The 22,412-nt window shown below is 60.9% G+C and overlaps 2 protein-coding genes across 4 annotated transcripts in view; both read right to left on the bottom strand.

Moving 5' to 3' along the window:
* Positions 1-623: 623 nt before the first annotated feature.
* Positions 624-3,006, bottom strand: EVA1B (eva-1 homolog B). Its single transcript, XM_060625818.3, has 3 exons — positions 2,064-3,006; positions 1,557-1,662; positions 624-1,329 (listed from the first exon to the last, which is right to left on the bottom strand). The coding sequence occupies exons 2-3, from the start codon at positions 1,621-1,623 to the stop codon at positions 896-898; spliced, it is 501 nt and encodes a 166-aa protein (XP_060481801.3). The 5' UTR covers positions 1,624-1,662; positions 2,064-3,006; the 3' UTR covers positions 624-895.
* A 5,637-nt stretch (positions 3,007-8,643) lies between these two features.
* Positions 8,644-22,412, bottom strand: part of STK40 (serine/threonine kinase 40) — a 40,598-nt gene continuing 26,829 nt past the window's right edge. For all 3 annotated transcript variants that reach the window (XM_060625801.3, XM_060625799.3, XM_060625798.3), the window contains exons 7-11: positions 17,169-17,284; positions 13,132-13,276; positions 12,868-12,987; positions 12,346-12,430; positions 8,644-10,985 (exon numbers count right to left, since the gene is read on the bottom strand). In XM_060625801.3, coding sequence (XP_060481784.1) covers positions 10,767-10,985; positions 12,346-12,430; positions 12,868-12,987; positions 13,132-13,276; positions 17,169-17,284 — 685 coding nt within the window. In that variant the 3' untranslated portion in view covers positions 8,644-10,766. The remainder of the gene's footprint in view (positions 10,986-12,345; positions 12,431-12,867; positions 12,988-13,131; positions 13,277-17,168; positions 17,285-22,412) is intronic.

The following is a 22,412-nucleotide window of genomic DNA, read 5'->3' as shown; positions in this document are numbered from 1 at the left end:
GACGTCTGCCGGGTGCTGGAGAGACGGCCGGCCGGAGGGGCCCAGGCGGGGTGGGACTCTGCCCGTGGGCCCGGATTCCGGAATCCAGCTGTGCGCCAGAGGAGAGGCTGGGCGGGCCTGCTTTCCAGCCCCGACCCCTCCCAGTTGGCCCCACAGTCCGCTCAGAAGGACTCACTGGAACGCACCTCTGCTCAGACACGAAGTCCATAGCCCAGCTCAGGCACACACGGTTAACATTGGGGCGAATAGTGCCTTGGTGTCGGGGTCCCGGGGCCTGATGTGTGCGTGCGTGCGTGTTTGTGTGTGAGTGATTGCCATGATGCATGATCACAGAGCATTTGGGGGCAAAGTGTGCCCACGCCTTCCTTCGGTGGGATGGAATGCATCTGTGAGGAAGGAATGCCAGTGATAACTTGTTCTTTGTGCGTGAGGCTGTGAGGTGGTGGAATGTGTGTTTTTGCAGAGTCTGTGAACTGAATGCAAGCATGTGTGCTGAGGTGTTGGGTGGGTAGATGGAGGTGGTCAGCCTGGTGAAAGAGTCGAGGAGGGTCTCAACCCTGGGGCCCCCTGCACGGCAGGAGCCTGGGGGATCTTGGGGGCAGGAGTAACGGAGGGAGACTGACTCACTGAGAATGCAGTTTTCATTGGTCACTTCATCTCTTAACCGGTCCCCAGAGAGAGGCTGGGGATCCTGTGTCCTGTCGTCCCCCACGGGCTTTCTGGCAGGACTGGGGGTCCCGGAAGGTGGGGATCCATGCGCAACAGCACTGAGGAAGCTGTGGGGGGTGGGGCCTCCATAGCACCGCAGGCAGGGGCAGTTCCAACGTCCTGGGGCAGCTCTGAGTTCACTCCCCTGACCAGTACTCAGAGTGCCTCGCAGCGGGAGCGGGACGGGTCAGTAATAGTGCATACGACCCAGGGTCCCTGTGGCCGTGGAGCTGGGCCCCAGCGTGCCAGTACCCAGCAGGTCCGGCTGTCCGGTGCGCCAAATCTCCCTAAGGATCCGCTCGCGCTCCTCCAGGCGCTGCGCCCGCTCCAGCTCCTCTGCCGACGTGAAGACGTTGACGCTCAGGGGCCCGTCGGGTTCGGCGGATAGGTCTGGGCCTGGGAGCGTGTCGTCGGGGCCCAGCCTCGTCACCGTGTCCTCTTCGTCCTCATCGTCGTCGTCCTCGGGCTCCAGGGTGCTGCTGCGGGGGTCCCGGCGCGGAGCAGGGGCCCGGGGCCGCGGGCGGGGCGCACAGGAGATGCTGATGACTAGTAGGCACAGCGTTAGCAGCAGGCCAAAGCAGACTCCCAGCACGAAGTAGAGGCCAAAGCTCTCGGGGTTAGCTGGGGGTCAGAGGGCAGAAGTCATGCAGGAGCCCTGGCTCCCCATTCCATTTAGGGGAGCTCCCCCCGCTTCTAAGTTTGGGGGCCAAGGACAGTACTCCTTATTTGAGAGAGTAGGTAGCCGCCCTCGGGCGGTGGGGGGGGGCGAGGGAGGTGGGGAGGGAAGGGGTGGAGTGGGGGCTCAGAGGGGCAGGGAGGGGCCCGTGCCCCCCGGGGCCCGCCCTCACCGCGGATGTGTGCGTAGGCCGCCAGGCTGTTGCTGAGCAACTCCATGTCCCTTCTGGGGGCGTCCATGCTGCGCTCCGGGGGTGGAAGGGCAGCCCCCCCGCCAGCCTGCGAGGTCAGCAAGGTCAGATCCCAATCCTCAGCCTAGAGCTGCCCCTACCCGCTTCCTCCGGGCAGCTCCTCCCTGGAAGAGCAGCCCTAGGGCCCACCTTGGCGACAGCAGCTCCCTAACTTCGTTACAGACCTGGGCCCGGCCTGGGGGACCCTTTCCCAGGGCGCAGACGCCCCTCTAACTGGAGGGGTCAGGGGAGTGGGCCGCAGAAGACTCCGCCCCCTCGTCGGGTCTCCAAATGAGGCCCGGCTTCGACGTCCCGGCAGTGGGATGGAGGAGAGAGACGCGAGCGCCTTCCCCACTCCCAGGGCGGGCTCCCGGCAGGGGAAGCCGCCTCCCTCTCCCGTCCAGCCCGCCCCGCGGGGACCCACCGGCCCGGAGGCCCCGGCTCACTCACCGTCAGCGCCCCGCTTCCCCGCTGCCGGCCCCGGCGCGTCCGGCCGCCGCATACACCCTGGACCCGGCCGCTGCCGCCCCGTCCGGTCCCGGCCGCCCCGCCTGCCCCTCTCGGCTCCCAGGCCGCGGCAGCGCGGGCCGGACACGGGCCGATGGACCAGCCGGCGGAAAGTTTCCTCCGAGGAAAGAGGCGGGGCGGGGCGGGGCGGGGGGAGGCGGGGAGGAAAAGGGCCGGGAGAGGAAGGGGAGAGGAGCGAGCGACTGGGAGGAGGGGGAGCGAGGCCCGCGGGGCCGCCGGCTCCCCCACAGGAAACCGCTGGGGAGGCCGGTGGCAGCGTCCCGCCCCCAAGCTACCGATAACAACAATAATAGTAGGATGAAGTTCTGCCTGGGTGCCAGGCAGTGCGTGAGTGCCCTTTACGATATTCTAACAATCCTAGAACGTGAGTACCATTGTCGCCACTTGGCAGATAAGTAAACTGAGTCAGGGAGTGGTTGAATAATTTTACCAAACGGTCAGGATTTGAATCCACTGCTCTCTGCCTCTAGAGCCCCGGGCTCTTAACCCCTCCTCTACACCTTGCTCTTCCTCCCAGGAGGCCCCCTCACCCAGGGAAGATTGCTCCTTTTCTCCAGTCCTCCCCCAGATGTTCACCTTACAACGGAGGGGGCTCTCATGCCCTCCTCCCAGGGCCCAGGCTGGGTGAGTGTGTCCAGCTGGCAGAGATCTTGTCACACAGGGTTAATGAATGTTGGAGTCCGGCTGGGAGCCAGGCGCAGGCCGGCCTTGCAGAGCCCAGCCTGGAACTTCTGGCCCCCTGTGCCCTTCACAAGAGCAGGAGGCAGTGAAGTGACGCGTTTCGCTCCCGGATAAACCTGCCGATGCGGGATGCGGCCTCATCCATGCCCGCCTGGGCGCAGGGCTCAAGGGTACCATGTGTTGTGTGCGGCCTGAGGCTTCTTCCTGCTCAGACTCTCAGCACCCCCTGCTGGGCCCCCCTTCCTGTGTTGGGGCTTGGGGTGAGGGGGAGGCCTTCTTGGCGGGAGCCTCAGAGAGGAGGAGGGAAGGAAGGGGGAGAGGAAATTGCAGACATAGCTGAAGGCTCTGCCTGAGGCCTGTGGGCCAGTGACCCCCCTCTCTGTCCAGGCTGGAGACCCCCCACTCCTAGTCCTGAGCCTGGGTTCAAGCAGAGGGCAGATCTAGATGGAGAAAGGGAAGACTGGCCCCCATGGGGGTGGGAAAGGACTCCTGGGTGTTTTGTGTATGTGCGCGGAGGCATTTCTGCCCATATGTGTATGTGTGCACGTCCATTTTCGTGTTGTCTGTGAGCATTTGTGTGGGTGTGGGTACGGCTGTGGATAAATCCATACAGCCACTCATCAGCAGATGCTAACTGAGGGCATCTGCCCAGGACCTCCTAGTAATGGGGGTTCGTTGGGCCATAAACAGAACACAAATGTCTGCCCTCATGGAAAGGACATTACAGACATTACATGATAAAGGTAGCCTGGGTGTTAAGGCTCAGAGGGTGGTGGAGAACACCTGGAGGGCACTGGAGGCGAGGCCTGAATCCTGCCACTGCGGTATGGGGGGGGGGGGGGGGGGAAGAGTGTCCGGGCAGGAGTGGGGGCCAGCTCTGAGGCAGGAGTGTCTTGGGGTGAAGTGGAGGGTGCTCGGACTTTACCGTCAGTGTGGTGGGGAACCCTGAGAGTCTCAGGGGAGCGTCACGGGTCCTGACGTACTTTGGAGAGACCCTCCGTGGGCGCTCAGTGTAGCATGGGCTGCGACAGGGAGAGCAGTGAGCGACTGCGGCCATCTGATCAAACAGCGCCCCGGGGCTTGGCTCGGAAGTCCCCCTGGAGGAGGTGAGGGCATCACCTTCAAGCTTTCAACAGTTCCCGCCTTGGACGTGGACGTGAGGGAAAATGTGGGGGGACGGCTTGATGTTGGGCCTGAACACCTGAGGGCGCTTCTGTGCGGAGCAGGTTTGGGGGCAGAGCTTCAGGCTAGATTGTTAGATACGCGATGTCCCCCACATACCCAGGGGTGGTGGCAGAGGGAGGAAGCCGCCAGGGGTCTGGGCGGGACGTGCAGTTGAGGGCCCTCAACACCTAAGATGGATTGGACACTCCGGGAGCGGGTGGGATCACCTCTGGGGCCGGGAGGGAAGAGTAAGCCACTGAAGCCTGAGCTCGGATGCCGCAACCTCGAGGGCTCTCGTGGAGGAGTCGGCGAGAGACGGGTGAGGTGGGAGGAGGAGTCGGCCAGGACGAGGACAAGGGCGGCCACGGCACACTGAGCGGAGAGGCGAGGGTGAGGCCAGAATCTAACCACTGGCTGTGGTACCGGTGGGTTTCCACGGGTGCAGCGAGCTGCGGAATGCCTCCCACCCGAGCGAACAGTGGCGCGTGCTGCGGCGGTGCTTCCGCGACCCCCCTTGAGGATGCTGTGCCTCCCTTTGCACCTGTGTCTTCGTGGGGCTCCACATGCGTGCCCCCCCCCCCCCCTCGCCGGACCTGTGAGGGCGGCATCGGATCGGGATACGCTCATGTTAAGCCGTGAGCGTGCTATGCGGACCTCTGGGGATTGCTCCCTGCAGACACAGGTGTCTTCATCTGGACTGGTGTGTGACTTGTGTGTTTGGAGTGGGTCAGGCGTGACTCGGCCCTGGTGAAGCAGGCGGCCAGGCTGGAGCAGAGTGGGGGTTGAGCCGGTTCCTGGGCCCAGAGCGCCGCCTTCCCTAGGCGGGGGTTGCGTGTGGCCAGGCTCGGCTGGGTGGGAGAAGCAGCAGCCTGGCCCTGGAAAGGTTCAAAAGCGGCTGAGGGCTGCTCCGGGCGGCCCTGGGGGATGTGCCCAAAGGCCATCCATCCCCACAGCCTCATGCCCTCCTGGCCACCTGCCTATCTGCTTTTCGGCCTGCCTCGCGCTGCCCGCCAGCCTGGCCACCGGTCTGCCCAGCCGCCTGCTTTCCTGTTGTGCTGCCCGGGTCTCTGCGCATGTATCACAGCCTGGCGTGCCTCCCGTCGGTCCACCTGCTGATTTTCCGCCCTGTCTGCCGGCCTCTGACCTGAGGCCTGCCCCCCTGCCCGCTTGCGGGCTGCCTCTCCGCTTTCCTGTCAGCCTGTGAGACTTGAGATTTGTCACCTTGGGAGGCACAGAGAGTGATCCTAAGATGAAACACAGGAAAGACAGGTCTTTTTTTTTTTCATGTTTATTTTGACAGAGAAAGAGAGAGCACGGGTGTGCACACAGAAGGGGCAGAGAGAGGGGGAGAGAGAGAATCCCTTGCAGGCTCCTCACTGTTAGCACAGAGCCTGACACGGGGCTCGAGCTCCCGGATCTGTGACATCATAACCTGAGCCGACTGAAATCGAGAGTCGGATGCTTAACTGACTGAGCCACCCAGGTGCCCCAAGACAGGTCTTGATGGGAGGTCAGGGGACCGAGAGAAACAGACCTGTGGGAGGGATCTCAGGGGGGCTGGCGTTTGCAAAGCCCCACGCAGGACACGACCCTGCCCCCTTCCCCAGTGGCCGAGCTGGGGATTGGCCTCAGCAGCTCTATTCCTGACACTGGGGCCTCCCCACTGAGGGGTTCAGGAGCTGATTGGGTCTCAGACGGAGGAGAGAAGGTGACCAACCGATGGCTTCCTTAAACCTGCCCAGCCCTCTGAACGCCCTTTAGCCCTGGGACAGCTGCTGGGCAGAGGGCACAGTGGAGTTTGCACAATGAACAGTAACAGTTACGGGTACGAGTGCCCTCCCGGTAGCTGGTACTTAGCGAAGTGCTATGTGCACATTTCACCTTCAGATCCCCCGGTAACCCTGTGTAGTTTGTAGCATGACTCCCATTGTACAGAGGAGGAAAGTGAGGCTCAGGTCAAGCACGTGTGTCTGGTCATGTGGCTGTCAGGGGTGGGGTCTGGACGTGAACTTCGGAGCCCAAGCTCCCCACCAGCCTTCCACGGGGCCATTTTAGGTCACGGTTCTCCACCCAGTCAGACCCAAAGCCGCCTTTTCACAATACTTTATGTTGCTGCTTTTATGCCCCTGAAACGAAACTTATGGCTAATATACCCACCTCCACATCTAATTAAAAATACAACGTAATATAAACGAAAGGTAATGATCTGTGTTTGTGACGGGGTCAATTGCCAGGCAGGTGACAGCTCTGAGGCACTGGGACATTGCGGTGGTGTCACGGAAACGGTGAAGGGCTCTTGGTAAAGTTCTGAACAAGACCGAGTACCGATTTCCTCCACTTTTACACAGGGGTTGCGTTCCCAGAAGATGCAGTGTATGTTATGTGTCTGCCAGTCCTTTGTGTTTATGTATAAGAGGGAGTTAGATTCTTGGCTCTGGTCATTGTAAACAACTTTTCACTCATGTCGTGCAGGATGTGGAATCTGCCTGCCTTGTGGGGCTGTCTCCGCACCCCCCCCAAATGCCAGCAGCACCCCTGTCATTCTGATAAGCTCCCCCCAACTCCCTCGCCCCCACACAGATGCACAGCAAGGAGTCCTGCCCTCATGGAGCTCAGCGTTTGAGGAGGGAAGACAGATATAACTAATAATCCGATATAGGATCTGATATGAGGCTGTGATAAGCCCAGTGGAGGAACACAGAGCAGGGTGAGGGGTTAGGGAAGGCCACATGTTCAGGAACAGCCTCTCTGAGGAGGTGACATTTTGAGCAGAGGGAAGCCAGGGAAGGAGCCATGTGAGTATCTGGGGCAAGAGGCTTCCAGAAGTAATAGCCTATACGAAGGCCCTGAGGTGGAACCCTCCTTTGGGATCAGCAAGGAGCCCAGTGTGGCTGGCACAGGGAGTGAGGGGTGGGGGGCCCACAAGTCAGAGGGAGGCCAGGTGTAGAGCCCTGTGGTGTGGAGCTCTCTAAGACACAGACAGACATCTGGATGTTATCCTGCGTGGGATGGAAGCCATCAGAGGTGTCAGCAGGAGGGGGACAAAATTGGACTTCCCAAAGGCTCATTCTGGCTGCCGTGTGGCCCTTGGGCTGTTGTAGGGGCAGGGTGGGAGCGGGGAGAGCAGGAAGCAACAGGAGGGGCTGGGAGAAGTGGTCAGATTCTGCCTGGCTGGTGACAGGATTAGCAGTGGGTTAGGACTGCAGGAGGGGCAAGAAGTCAAGGCAAGGTTGGTTTTGGAACCTGAGCAACTGAGCCACCGAGACTCCATTCCCTCCTTTCCCCACCTCAGAGAGCTGGGCAGCTCCAGTCTGCCTTCCCTGATACGCTGGAGACCGCGAGGTAACTAAAGCTGATAGAAACTGCTCAGTTCTTGTTGGACTTCTCAGGAGCAGAGGAGGCTGTTGATCGCCCCCGCCCCCCCCCCCCCCACCTTTCTGGTACCTTCCCCTTCCGTGGCTTCCAGGGCTCACAATAAAAACGGAGGAGCCATCTGATAAGTTTAGATCAACGAACCAACAGTTCTGGTGCGCGAGCGGCACGCCAAGCCAGTTCTAGGTGCGGGGGACACGCTAGTCAGCAAAACAGAGTCCCTGCCTGTGTCGGTGAGTGGAAAGCCTGATCCATGCGTGTGCGCAGGAGACACCTGTTCACGGAACTGGGGCTGATCAGGTGGGGGGACAGAAAGGAGGCGGACATGGGGACGAGGCCCAGGCGCAGCCGCCGGCAGAGCCAGAGTGCGGCAATGGCGCGCTGGGGGCGGGCGTGCCTTCTGGCCGAGCATCGGGACAGCTCGACAGCCAAGTTACGGGTCAGGTGAGACGGGGGAAATGTGTGTAGACTTGGGAGTGACCAGGGAGGTGGGGGCCACTTGGCTGCCGGGTGGGCGTGGTGGAGGGTAGGGGCGAGGGGCCGGAGGCGGCTCTGAGTACCTGTAGAGACCCAGGGCCTTCTCACTCTTGCCGTGTGGATGCTTGACTGGGAGGGGGCTCCTCGGCGTGGAGCTCTGCTCCTCTTGTGTGTGGGTTCCCCAACATAGAAATGCGTCTTCCGGGGCACTGTGGTGTGCGGAGGGAGGGGCCGGCCTACCTCCAGCGTCACCGCTCCGTGCTCCATCCGCAAAGTCTAAATCAGACAAAGGAAGGAAGGAAAGAAAGGAAGGAAGGAAGCCCCGTGGCTTCCTATGGAAGGGAGCGAGGGGGGAGGGCAGTGCAGGAAAAGGCCTGCCTGGCCCTTCTTACCCCAGTTGCCCTGGATGGGCCTGTGGGCGCATGGGCAGTCTGGCTGGCCAGGTCCCCCCGACCCCAGGTGGTCGCTCCCACATCACTACTCTGTGAGCGGCCGCTCCGGGCTGCCTCCTGCCTGCACCGGTCCAGGGCTGAGCAGGCCAAGCAGGGAGAGCACCCTGGGGCACTCGGTGGGGGTGCGCACTAGTGGGTGGGAGACCGCCTGGGGAGTTCCGGTCCCCCATCCAGGCGGTGGCGCTGGTTGGGCGACTGGGGGTAGGGGTGTTGTCCTGGGTTGGAGGGGGGGGGGGGCAGAGCTGCAGGAAGCCCGCGCTGCCTGGCTGGGGGCCCGGGGTGGGGGGGGGGGGGCGGGGAGCACAGACACACAGGTGAGAAGGGCAAGAACAGCAGACGGTACAGGCCACACCGGCTCCAGGTCAGGAAGTTTTATTGCTGACATGCAGGAAGAGTCCCCGTGTAGTACAAAAATATGTCTTTATACAAACTTTTTTGTGACTTTTTCTGTTTTGTTTTGTGTCTTTACGACAGGACCTCCCCTTGTGTGACGCCCAGTGAGGGCTGGCCCAGCCTCCTCCCGTTTGCTTTGACACAAACCCAATCAGACACGTGGGCTGACCCAGAGGCCCAGCCGGTCTGATAAGGCCCTGCAGACCCGGAGGGTATTGCTTTGAAAAGGAGGGGAGAGCCGGCACGTGGCCAGAAGGCCCGGAGGGTCTGGGCAGGGGCCCGGCTGAGACCCTCACAGGAGGACAGTCCCAGGGGCTGGGAGCCCTAGGCCAGACTGCATTTCTGCTCCCTTGGGAGACTTTTTGAAATAAATATAGAAAAGAGGACATCCCCTGCCCCTGCAGCACAACGCCCTGGCTCTCAGCCGCTGGCCAGCCGATAGAGGCAGGGCTTCGTGCTCAGGGGGAGTAAGTGCTGGGCTCAGGCGGGCTCCCACAGGCCCACTGAGGCAGAGGCATGAGGCGCCCAAGTGCTGGGATGGGGGCATGGGGAGGAAGGGGCATGGGCGGCCCTGCTACTGCTGGCAAGAGGTGGCCCCATTTTTTCCAGATGGGGAAACTGAGGCACAAGGAGGTTTGGGAACTTGCCCAAGTCACTCACAGTGAGTCAGCTTTTTGGGGGGGGGGGGCGGCTCACACTCTGGGAAACAAGGTCACACAGGCCGCGGTCACCTCCCCATTGGGGAACGAGAACAGACAGGAAGGACCTGAGGGGCCCAGGGCTGCCTGGAAGTGCACACTCAGCCTTTCCGGGGGTGCCTGGAGGGGGTAGGCCAGAGGAGGGGTCTTTGCTTGGCCCTGGGCAAGGCCAAGTCCAGTGAGGGAGAGCGGGAGGGAAGGGCATTCTGGTGAGAACAGTGTTCTGGCAAGACGGGCATCCACTTCAAAATCTCGGCTCAAAAAGGGCAACAGGCCTGTTCTCAAGCCAGGCAGACCCCCCAGGCCCTGCAGCTCTCCCCACAAGCCCCACGGCCCACATGAAGGGGCCTGGCCAGGGTCTGCTGGGAGAGACACCCCATCCGTTATGGGGCAAGAACAGGAGGGGAGATGTCCCCACCGCTCCGCGAACACAGAGGGGTGTGGGGAGCAAGAGGGCGTGCGGGCAGGGCCCGTCTGTCCACGGCCAGCCCGGCACGCCCCTCCCCGCCCGACCACCAGGCACCCCTTTCACATCTGTCAACGTCACCTCGGTACCACGGTGAGGGGTGCAGAAGGAAACCAGGGTTAACGCGAGGGTGTACAGCACCTCAGAGAAGCTACTGAGATGGGAGAAAGAGAACCAAGTCTAGAAAGGCCTCCCCATCACCAGAAACAGGAGGGACCGGTGGGCTGGAGGTGGGGGGGCCGGCAAGAAGGGGCTTCTGAGCCTGGGGGATGAGGAGGGGGCCCATCTGTGGGCGGTGGACTCCCTGCTGTCCAGCCGGGGGGGGGGAGGGGGGGGGCAGGGAGTGGCCATGGGCGGAGCCACCTAGAGATGGGAGAGAAGTTGGTTTCAGTACAAAAATAAATATATCTGAATTCTGCTTAAGATGAGGTGAAGGTTTTCCAAAGCTTGGACTGAGGGGCCTGGGGTCAGAGGGGAGGGATGGAAACAGACTGGGGGTGGGGGGGGCCGGGGAGGGCGGTGGGGAGTGGGCGTTCGTTTTGGGAGCCAGCAGCGAGCTGCGCCTTCAGCTTATTTGTCTGTGGGGGGGACAGCCGCCCGGCCTGGCTGCTGGGCGGTGGGCGGGCTCCCTCCTCCTCCCTCTCACTCAGTCCAGAGACAGCATGGTTAAAGAGCCAGAGGTAGATTAAAACGTCATGATTAAAAGCAGATTAGTTATCTAGGCTTCTCAGATTAAAAAACCAAACAATCAAGCAATCATTCCCAAGGTAGCTTCGTGGTACCTCTGCTGACCCCCTGTGTGACCTGCGCTGTCCCTGCCCCGTCCCCGCCGCGGCCTGGGAGAGAGTTCGGGCCGCCTGCCGGGGGGCTGGGGGGGCCGGGAAGAGGTTGGCGGGTGGTGCTGGCGCCCTGCCCGAGGGGGCTACTTGCGCAGGTAGCGCTGCGCCAGGATGGCCGCGTCCAAGGGGTTCATGGGCTGAGCGTCGTGGCCCAGCCGCCGCACGGGGGGCACGCTGCCGAACTGCCGCTTGGGCACCCAGCTCCGGGCCTCGTGTACGGAGCTCTTCTCCTCGGCCAGCAGCAGCTGCTGCCGCATGTAGTTCTCAAACTCATACTGGGAGCACTCCTCGGTCACCTTCGCCTTTGGGCAGAGACAGAGACACACACAGAGAGAGAGAGAGAGAGAGAGAGAGAGAGAGAGGTGGAGGGGGAGAGAAGAGCAGGGAGCCTGTGTTAGGTGACTCGGCTCCAGAGGCTGCCCTCCCCAGGCAGCAGCCCCTTGGACCGCGTCTGGCTGGGTGGCCCGCAGTTTGGGTCCCCGAAGCCCTCCACCCAGCCTGGACCTAGCCTGCTGGCCGTCCTGGGGGTCGCCCCAGCTGAAGCACAGGGCTGGGGCGTGAGCCGGATCCCTTCCCCCCACCCCGATCCTAACCCACTGACCTTGGGAGAGGTCGCATTACTTTCCTCAGCTGTGAAGAGGGGCAGGAGTCCCCCCTCAGAGGCGGTCTCGAGAGGCCGGGGGGGCGGGGGGCCCATACAAGTCAAGTGCTAAGAGGGGTCTGGTGCTGGGGGCTCACCACCTGGGTGAGCCTGGAGCACCCAGGCAGACGGTAGCAAACCAAAGTGGTCTGTCCCCATGCTGGTCATCACACGGGGAGGGCAGGGCTCTGGACTGGAACTTGGGGTCAAGTCTTAGCTCCACTACTTCTGAGCTGTGTGACTGGGAAGATTAGTTCACCTCTCTGAACCTCAGTTTCCTCTTTCGTGAAAGGAAGATAAGGACACGGGCCGCCCAGGCCTGTGGGGAGGACCCACTGGAATGCACTGGGGGCGGTGGCACCTAGGCAGGGCAGGGCCTGCAACTCTCTTCTCAAGGGTCAGTGGTCTCTGGTGCAGTCCCAGGAGGCTCCTCCTGCGGTGGGTGGGTGGGGGGGGGAGGGGGAGGGGCCTTACGGCAGCCCTCCCAGGCCTCACCGAGCCCTGCCCTCCAGGGGGCACCCTAAGATCACCTGCCAGCGGCTGTCAAAGGCCCTGGTTTCTGCCCCCACCCCAGGCCCGGCACTTTCTCCATTGCAGGGAGCAGGAAATGAGAGAAAACTGGGAGAAAATGAATCATCTGGAAAGGGAAGAGCAGAAAGGCTGAGAGAGAGAGAGACTCTGTGAGTCAGAGGCAGAGAAATGTGGCTGTTTAAAGGGCCAGCACACAGCAGGGCCAGGGCTTGGGCAGCAAGAGGAAGCTGAGAGAGGGCCAGGCGGGGCCCCCACCTCCACTGCCCCACGGCGCTCTTGCACGGCTGCCAACCGAGCCGGATGCAAGGCAGGCCCCAGGCAGCTCAGACCGAGGACCTAAGTGTCCCTTTCCTACGTCAAAGGATGAGGCTGAGGCCACGGCGGCCTTGTGGCCTGCCGGGAGCTGCCATCTCTGCCCCGGCCATGCCTGTCCTCCTGGGACGCTGGTCCCTTGGGACTGGGTAATGGCCCATCTGGCCTTCCCGACTCACCTCCTGGGAGCTGTCTGCATTGCTCATCTGGTCGTCGATGTCAGGAACCACTTGCAAAGGCCCGCTCAGAGATGACAAGGACTGCCTGCAGGGGACAGACGAGTCGGGCTGGCCGCGGGCAGCCCTGGCCCCTGCTCCCCAGGCCCACTGGCCGGAGCCCAGACAGGCCAGGTCCCCACTGCTCTGAGACAGACCTGGGGGGATCACAGCTCGGCAAATTCTTGACATGAATGACCTGTTCCCAAGCCTCAGTTTTCTCATCCAATAATGGGGGACATCTCTACCTCACAGGCTGTCAGATAATGCCAATCCCACAGTTGGCATTAACTGGCATGCAGGAGATGCTTGACCCTGAGTTCTGCCGGCACACTTCCAATCTTGCCCATGGGGAAAATCTGGAAACCTGACTCTGTCTGGCAAAGAAGCAGGCTCAACCTTAGGCTGCTTTTCCGAACGGGATGGGCAGTGCCTAAGGCCGGGCAGAACCCAGCCTTCCACCTGGCCCAGCACCTGCCCGCTTACCACGATGCGATGATGGCACTGAGGGCCTCCAGGACATCGGCCGCGGCGAGGCGCTGCTGGGGGTCAAGGACCAGCAGTTTCCGGATGAGACACACGGTGTTCTCAGAAACCCGCCCGTCCCTGATGTGGCAGAGGGAGAGGGCTCAGGCGGTGCAGGCTGGTGCTGGGTCTCTGTGACCCATGACTCCAAATCTCACTTTGTTGTTTCCGTCCCTCAAGCCTGAGGGCTGGGCCTCCCTCCCCTCCCCAAGGAGCAGGACTCACTCAGGGATGGTGTACTCGGCGGCCTTGATCTTGCGGAAGAGCTCCTGTGGGATGCTGTCGTAGAAGGGGAACTGGCCGTAAAGCATGGTGAAGAGCACCACGCCCAGGGCCCACATGTCGCTTGGCTTGCCCCGGTACGGCCGGCCTGTGGGGCACATGGACACGCACACGCTCAGCCCACAGCCGGGGAAGAGCTAAGTGCTGGGATTCCCTCAGCCTACCAGCCACCTGCCTGAAATCCCACCCATGGGACCCCTCTACCTTGTCACTCTCTCCCTCTACCTCCACGCAGGCTGATGCCCCACCTTGGAGCGACTCCCGGAAGAGAAGGGATTACATTGGGCCTTGCGAAGGCCACCCACCTGCACACCGGCCCTGCTCTGCCAGGCTGCGAGCTCCTGGGGGCTGGGCCTGGGTCTGTGGCCCCAGCACCCAGCAAAGCAGCTCGCAGAGCAGGTGGCCAGTAGTGTGTGTAGAACAAAGAGCTACCCGGTTCGGGACCAGTTAGCCATCCCACCCCAATCACTATCCCCTCACCCCAAAGCACTTAGCCCAATCTGTAAGGATCCCCTCCGTCGTCTTCCCCACTAGAAGGAGGTAAGTTCTCAGATGCAGGCGCCTCTCTGCTTGGCTCACCGCTGAGCCCCGGTGCCTAGCACGGACCCAAATATTTTGCTAAAGGAATGAATATCTAGTTAACTCTCTGTGCTAGTTTCCGTCCCTGCAAAATAGAAGGGAGCAGACATTTAACTGAGCATCCACGTTGTAACAGCATTGGAAGAGACACTTTTATTTCATTATGCCTCCATCAAACTCCATGAATTAGATATTGTCTCTATTTTTCCAGAACGAGGCACGGGAATGTCACTTGTCCAAGGCCACACGACCGGCCACAGAAGCCCTGCTACTCCCTCTTTCGGGGCAAGCCATCCACGCACCCACCTGTGCTCAAGCTCCTCCCGTGCCAGTCACTGCCTGACCTGTTCCCACAAACAAAACAGAACCGAGGCCTTTCAAAGTTCCCCGCCCGCCTGGTCCTTGGACAGCATTCTGCCTGGCACAGCAGCTGACTCGGCGGCAGCCCAGACCCCAGAATGTGACTCAGCCCCCCAAGGGCATGGAAGAAATGCTGCCAGGCGCCTCAGTGTCACCTCCTGGGTACCAGGCAGCGCCTGGACATCCAGGATCCCTGGATGGTCCTGAAGTTGCCTGGGTGGCCACAGACACCTTTGGGATGGGAGATACTGGTTCTGAAGGTCTCTCCAGGCCCGCTGAGGGTCAAGCGGCTTAACTAATGGGCGTCTATGGCACCTGTGCACACAAGTGTTGTTCCACGGGCCTCCTTCATCTAGTCTGTTCCTTTGTCTGCAAAATGGGACAGGAAGCCGGCCTCACAGGGCCACATGGGGAGTGAGCATCTCTTTGCCCTGGCTGGTGCGGCAGGCAGTTTTGTGGGGATGAGCCTCTGCCACGCTTTCTCCAAGGCTGTGTCACCCCGGCCCTGCCAAAGAGCAGCCTGGGTGACCTTGTGCGGTTGACCCCACGGTCAACTCAAGGGCAGCCCCTTTCTGGACCCTGCTCCACCATGTGGGGTCACCAACAGAGTCCGTCTGTGCTACTACTCTTAGTATGACTCCAAAAAAGGCACCGGCTTGTCCTGCAGCAGCTGCAGGTGGCTCCTGCCGGGACGCCCATGAAAGAATCGGGGGCCGAGGATGCAGGGGCACCGCGGCCGGGGCAGTGTGGGCTCCCTCAGCCTGAGCCCCAGGACGTCTGCCCGGACCTGGATGGGGGATGGAAGGCCCCCTCCAGCAGACAAGCTCTCCCGGGAGCCCTGCCTGGGCAGGCAACCTTTCCCTGAGCTTCGCTTTTGAGGGAACGCTGAACTTCAAGCCTTCCTTTTGTAATGATAATTGCAGCCAATGTTCATTAGCCAGACGGCAGGTTAAAGGCCTGATTTGATCCCACAGGACCTTATGAAGTAGGGGCTATTGCCATCCCTGGTTTATAGACAGATGTGCAGTTGGGGCCCAGAGAAGTCAGTAACTTTTCCAACATCACGCAGCTATTAACCAGACTATAAACTCTACGCTGGCAAGGTCATGTTTGCCCTTTCACAGCTCCAGGCCCGATGCCTGAGGCTACGTTCCGCACACAGAAGAAGAGAAGTGGCCGACCTTGACCTCGGCACTGAGCCCAGAGGGCAGGACATGAAAGTAACTAATCTTTCTGCTCCATCCTCTTAACCACACGGGGAGGGGAGGCGGCGATGCGTTCTGCTTTTAACCCACGAGGAGAAGGGGGCTGAAGGCCGGGTCTCTGGTCTCTGGTCCAGGCTCTCTCTGAAGCACTGGGCTCCTGTTTTATCCTCCAAGACTGGCATGAATCCGGAAGGGCCAGAGACAGGCCACCGGCAGCTACAGGCAGTATCTGCACACGCTAGCCTGGCATCGCTGAGCAGGCCTGACCAAGGGCCTCTTGCCCCTTCTGGGGGCCCCTTCTGCCCCCAGCCCACACGGTCACAGGCCCCACGTCACAGGCCCGGTTCATCATCCTGGCTCTGCCACCCACAGGGATGAGCTGGGGAGTCTCGTGGAGGGCGTCCGGGCTGGGCCGGTCCCCAGGGAGTTGGGGTGCACCTGTGGTGCCTGGATCCCTCTAGCAGGGCCACAGTGACTCCAACCCAAAGCCCGAGGTCCTGGAGAGTGGCAGCGCTGCCCAGGAGAGGCCTGGCATTGCAGCAGAGGCCTCAGCTGGGGGAGGCCTCCAAGGTGTTGCAAATGCTCTGGCGGGTTACGGCAGCCTGCTCCCCGCAAGGATGTGATGGCCTGGGAAGGGGCAGCTCTGTCACCGCGAGGAGGGATACGTGCGTGCGTGCCGGGCATGACGGCCCCGGAGGCAACCTCGGAAGCTCCGTGTGGAATGGATGGGAACTGAGGTGGAGCCCTTGGTTCCCTAAGGTTCAGAGACGCGATGTGGCAAAGGACGCAGGGGAAAGGAAAGAAAGCCCAGTCGGACATGGGCTTGGGCAGGAGGTGGCCCCGGGCTGGAGCCTCAGTTCTCCCGTTTACCATTAGCTCTGATTTTGGGCAAGAGATTTGATCTCTCCTAGCCTTTGCTCATCTGTAAAAAAAGGACTTGGAATATTTTCCTCACGGGGTAGCTGTGTGGCTCTAAACAGATAATGTGTGTCGTGTGCTCGGCATAGCGCCTAGCGCTTAGCAATACGATCAGGAGGCAGTCAGTACACAGCTGGCTTTTTCATTTTGTGTGTTATCTGTCTCAGCCCCATCAGAAAGTCAGCTCACCATCCATGGCAGCAGGGATGTCTGTCTGCCTGTTCAGTGTTGTATCTGAAGTGTCTAGAACAGGGCCTTCTACGGGGTAGGCCCTTGGTAAATACGGGCGGAAGGAAGGAAGGAAGGAAGGAAGGAAGGAAGGAAGGAAGGAACAAATGAAGAGCCAACCCAACTAAGGCAGGGACAGAACAAAGGGAAAGATGTCTTTGAAATGCAAACTCACGGTGGCACAGGGTAAAGACCTGCTCAATGGCTGCCTTTTACACTTGAAATAGGGGATGATGTTCTCGCTCAGGCCCTGCTAGTCTGCCCCACCCCCCTCCCTCTCGGAGCAGCAGCCACACGGCCCTCCAGCTTTGCTCTGTGCTCCTCTGCCCAGTCACACCCCCTCGAGTGCTTCTGTATCCTTCCAATCACAGCTCCAATGTCACTTCCTCAGGAAAGTCCTTCAAGTACCCATTGTTCACACTCACAGAAATATGTTTCATTCCTTCCAAGCACTGATCTCAGAGAATAATTAACCAGGCACCGGCGTGAGGGTCACCATCTTCCTCTCCCATAAGGCCCCAAGTTTTGCACACAGAGGGACAGTACTGGTCTGGACCGCCACCGAAGCCCCGGCACCTAGCGCACCTAGCGCAGGCCTGCCCACAGACCCGCCCAGCTGAAGGAACCAACTGCTGCACACCCTGGCTGGGTGGGGGCCTCGGGGCCCGCTGCCTGGCACACCGCACGTACCGCTGAGCACATCTGGGCTGATGTAGGCGGGGCTCCCCCGCTGGTCCTTCAGCAGGTCCCCCTCGCTCACAAGATGCTTCCCGAGGCAGAAGTTGGTGATGGTTATCCGATGCGTCCTGGGAGAGAGGGGCAGAGAATGAACAAACCTCCGTGTCTGTACCCGCGGGCGCCCGGCTGCCCCACCTCTCATCTGGGGAACAAAGGAATCACACCCACATCTTCTTCTGCTCCCCTGGCCCCCACCGCCTTCCTACGGCTGTGTGAGCGGTGCCATCGGGGGTGCTGACACCAGCCAGCTGCCCTTGGTTGTCACCACCTGAGCTGTCCCCTGGGCATCTGAGGTCACAGGAATGAGTTGCTCTGACCAGGTGAGTGCTCCAGAAGTACTCCCGGGAACCACTGTCCCGGCTGAGCCTGGGGGCTACAGTTTAGGACTCGGAACAATTTCAGAGATTTCTCAAAACAACCTCACGTGACATCTGGTTTGGAATGACCAGAGGTTTAGTTCAGCTCCCTCATTTATACACAAAGGAAAGTAAGTCCAGCAGGGCTCTGGAATCCACCCATGGTGCCGGCTTTGTTCCCTTTTGCTGATCCCTTTGGTCATCACCCTTGTCATTGTCAATCAGCATCACAGGCAGTACTAAAACTAATGCTTGTGGAGTACTCAGCAGGTGCAGGCCCTGGCTTGTGTGTCTGCTGTGGACTGTTTGCAGTCACCCCTCATAAAAGCCTATGAGGGAGACTTTCTCTCTGTCCCATTTTCACAGATGATGCAGTTCAGGCACAGAGTAATAAAGGGGCTGGCCCAGGGTCACACGGCTAGAGAGCAGGATCCAAGCCTTGGTCTGTCTGGCTCCAGAGCCTGTACTCTGGACTGACACCAGTTGGTACCCATGTGTCCCTGACCAGTGCCCTGCCCCTGAATTTCCCTTCAGTTCCATCAAAGCTAACTCACCCCTTGTCTTGTGCTTCAGACCCTCCTCTGACCTAGAAGACCACAGAACCCCCTATCTGGGAATCATGAGTGAGAGGAGCTTAGGGCTCTGATCCTTTCATGAAGCTCGCAATGTGCACAGAAGCAAGTGGCCCAGGGAGGACGCCTTACTCCACACCTTGGCTGTGGGGGTGGGGGTGGGCAGGTAGGCAGGGGAGGGCCAGTGACGCAGGGCGCCTCGCCCCCCACAGAGGGCTCCATGTCGGTAGCTAGGCGGAGAAGTTGGAGGATGGCAGGAAGGGCAGCCCCCAGGGGTCCTCAGGCTGCCAGATGAGTCTCAAGGGTGAAGAGCGGGTCGGCTCAGAGGTATTGGCTGTGCGGGCCCGAGCACGGAATTCCCCGGGAGCTGTGACCAAGAGGCTGTGCGGGCCCTTCAGCTATCTCGGGGAATTCTGCTGGCAAAGGGCTTGGTACAAAACAAAGGTTAGTCTGTCCTCTGCATTCCAAACAGAAACCTCCGACTCTTGCTCTGCATACAGGCCTGCCCTGTCAGATGCCACAGAAATCTGCCTGGTGGCTCCCAGGGGCAGCTAGAGCCTGAGCGTGCGGGCCAAGGGTCTGGCCAAGGACACCACGTCAAGAAGCGGACTGCTCCAGCTCTGGACCGCCCACGTCACTGCCCTGAACGTGGGGCTGCGCTTCGGCAGGGCCCCCACGGAGAGGAAGCACTGCGTTCTTCCCCTCTGCTCAGATGGCAGCTGGAAACGCATCCTGCAGGGGATCTCTCAGGCACGAGGCCCTGGGAAGGGACCGCTCAGGGCAGCGTCTGGTGGGCTGGGGAGTTAGATTCCCCAGTTCCAGTCCCAGCTTGGCCATTTCCTGGCTGTGAGACCTTGGGCACGTTATTTAATCTCTGATGAAGCAAACCTCGGTTTCCTCATCTGTCAAACAGAATATTAGCACCCATTTCCCAGGACCGTGTTAGGATGTGACAAGAAGACAGTCCCAGGGAAAGCATGCGGCCCCGGACGTGGTGACTAGTATCTGAGTGCTAGCTGCCAGCTCGGATTATCCTTTCCTCCTCAGATGGTGGGCACGCCTGGCAGGGACTGGTCATGGGAGACCCCGGGAAAGACCCCATCTGAGGCGGCAGGTGAGGGGAGCCACACTGTGACCACAGGCCCCGGAGCGCAGTGCAGGCTGCGCTTCCCAGGGACTGTGCCGCAGGCCTCGATGTCCCCTGCGTGGGCCAGGCTGGTGGGGCCCGAGGACACCTTGTGCGGCGGGCAGCAGGGCCGAGCCGGCCTACACTGCCGAGGGCCTGGAGTCTGTCCCACGGGAAGCCACACGGTCAGCTCCGAGACCTCCCGAAGCTTGGCCATGCTCCCCTGCCCTGCCCCCACCACCCAAGTCGGCAGGAGGCGCCCACATCCCTGGGAGCCCCCAGACCCCCCAGGCTCATCCTGGCAGGAGGGGGCGAGGGCAGCGGGAGCGAAGGGAGGCAGCTCTGCGTCAGCAGGATCTGCTCTGTGTGAGTCACTCTTTAGTTATGACCCTTCGGGCTACCAGTGTTTTTCTCCTTTTCTAGGAACTTGGTGTGCAACTTGCTTACCCAAAAAGAAAGGAGGAAGGAGAGAGAACCCACAGCAGACCTCATATAACCCCAAAAGGGGATTTCAGGTTCCAACCCTTGCCTTCTCTCCAAAGCAGGGTGAACTCGTCACTCCAGCTGCCTTGCAAACACTTCTCCCCGCTTCCTCCCCTGGGAGCGCTCCATTCTGCCAGAGCAGAGGCCTCCAGCTCCCTGGCTCCCTGGCTCCCTGCCTCTGCAGCTGGTGTCAGGGCCAGACCTGACGGGCAGGCGAGGGCTGGAGCTCCTCCAGGTCGGCCTTGGACTTTGCGAGGGTGCACGCGAGAGGGGCGGGCTGTGCCCGCAGACACACACAGGGCGGGCTGTGGCGTCCGGAGTGGGTCCCTCTGCACCAGGCGCGCCGCCCCCTCCCGGAGCACCCGTGAGAGGTGAGAGGTGGCCAGAACCTCTGTCCTTCCCAAGACCCAGGAGAAGGGGATCATTAGATTAAAGGCAATGCAGCCAAGACACAGGCTCTGAGCGGGGTACTGGCGCCCCTCAATCCGAGGAAAACACACCGGCACGCACACACGTGCAGACCAGACAGACAGACAGACAGACAGACACATACGTGGAGGAGCTGCTCTAGCTGTACTGTCGTTATTCAAGAGAGGTATGGCCTCCCGACTACACTCCCAGAAGCAAGGGGGCCCGGAGAAGTGACGGGGGAAGCAGACCCACACGGACACACAGAGGCCTGGAGGACTGCTGTGGGTAGCAGCACAGGAGCCCGAGTGCGCCTTCCCACAACCCCCTCAGGATGCTCATTTAGAGCCAGTGCACAGTCGTGTGGAAGGCTGGAGGACGCAGGCTCCGCAGCCAGACGTACTTAGGTGGTCCAAAAATGTGCCCTCTCTGGGTGAGCAGTGAGCCTGTGGTCCAGAGTGGGATGGTGACCGGGCCAACACCCCACAGCAGGCCAGGGCCTCGCCGGGCTCGCCACTGGTGCCCCCACCAGCCACCCGACACCCAGCAGGCCTCGTCTCCCGGGGGGGCGGGAGGAGTGAGCCGCAGGCTGTCTAGCACGGGGTGCACTTACGACGGGCCCGGCCCCGTTAGGCACTTCCACATCTGAGGCCAATCTCTACAGGGAGGTTTGGTCACCTCCACTTTCACAGATGAGGACACGGAAGCTCAGAGAAGCACTTGATCCCACAGGAGCCTCTCAATACACGGACAAATCAGTCAATAACAAATCATCAAATGAATCCCCATGGTCTCCCGGGTAACTAAGAGGGGGCGCTGGGCTCTGAGCCAGGCCTGACCCCTACGTCTGGCTCCTCCACAGCTTCCCCAACTCTCCCACCTGGCCAGGCAAGGGTTCGAGCAGCCCTAGGATTTCAGTTTCCTTCCCTCCTCCCTGTGGAGCATGACAGGGTAAGGTTTTCACTGCTTCACTTTCTCCAGCTGGCAATCTTTACTCATCCTTCATGAATTGACTCAGACGGCCAGAGTCTCTGCCCGCCCCGCCCCCGCCATGGGCCCCCAGCCAGTGCTTTCTGGTCGGTGCCCCATCGCACGGGGACTCTGGAACCGTGTCTGTCCGCAGCATCCTCCCCATGGCATCTCAGGCCGGCACTGCAGGATCTGGTACCCCTACGCCTCCTCCCCAGAGGCCCATCTCCCTGCAGCTTCCCCTGTGACTGCCATGGTCCTGGATGCTTCACGGGGGCAATGGACCCCCGCCTGGGTGGGTGGCCCCGTCACGGAACAAATTGTCACACACACCACTTCTGCCCTGAGACTGATGCCTGCCATCTGCGAGCCCCCCCGAGCCACCGCAACACCTGGAGGTGAGAGGGTGACGAGGGTGAGATGCCAGCCCAGGCAGAGTAGGGGAGGTGGGAGCCCCTCCCAGCCCTACACTTTCCCGGTCATGGTGGTGCCTGCTGGAAGTCCGGAGCCCCTGCAAGGCTGGGGCCCCTCCGCCTGAGGGGGTGACGGCCTGACGCAGGGGCCTTGTATGATCTCCCTCTGCCGCTGACTGACCGAGGCTGCTAGGGTGAGCCACCCAGACCCCCTCCAAGGGGGAGCACCCTCTCCCTGCTGCTGGGACTAGTGACTTCTGACCACTGAGCTGCGTTTGTTCCCGGGAAGCTTCCTTAGCCAAAGTAAGCCACCCGGGCCACAGCCCTCATGCCCAGGCTGGCCCCTTGCCTCGATGTGGGACATCTGAGGGGCCCTCTGGTTCTCGAGTTTTCCAGGCTGAAGCCCTGCCGTGACTGTACCACAGCTCCGTGTCTCCCCCCGCCCAATCCCACCCTCTCCCCTGAGCGCACCTCCTAGTAACCCTCGGGAACACACACCTTGGAGTCTTTCCTGGGAACCCGACCTGTCACAAGGCCTCATTTTGTTCATCTGTCACTCCTTCAACTCATGTGTCCCCTTTGTATATTTACTGAGCACTCCCGAGGCACAGTGAATGGCCCAAGGAGGACATCTGGAGCCCTTCTCAGAGCTCCCTTTCTGTGGACTTTAAGACTCCCCTTCTTTTTTTTTTTTCTCTTAATGTTTATTCGTTTCTGAGAGAGAGCGCATGCACGGGGAAGGGGTAGAGAGAGAGTGGGGTGAAGGATCTGAAGGAGGCTCTGCCCTGACAGCAGTGAGCCTGCAGTGGGCTCAAATTCATACACCGTGAGATATGACCTGAGCTAAAGTCGGATGCTCAACCGACTGA

The sequence above is a fragment of the Panthera onca genome, chromosome C1, assembly GCF_046562875.1.
Source record: "Panthera onca isolate mPanOnc1 chromosome C1, mPanOnc1 haplotype 2, whole genome shotgun sequence".
Classification (NCBI taxonomy): Eukaryota; Metazoa; Chordata; class Mammalia; order Carnivora; family Felidae; genus Panthera; species Panthera onca.
The sequence above is the reverse complement of the archived record's forward strand: the minus strand, read 5'-3'. Positions and strand labels throughout refer to the sequence as shown.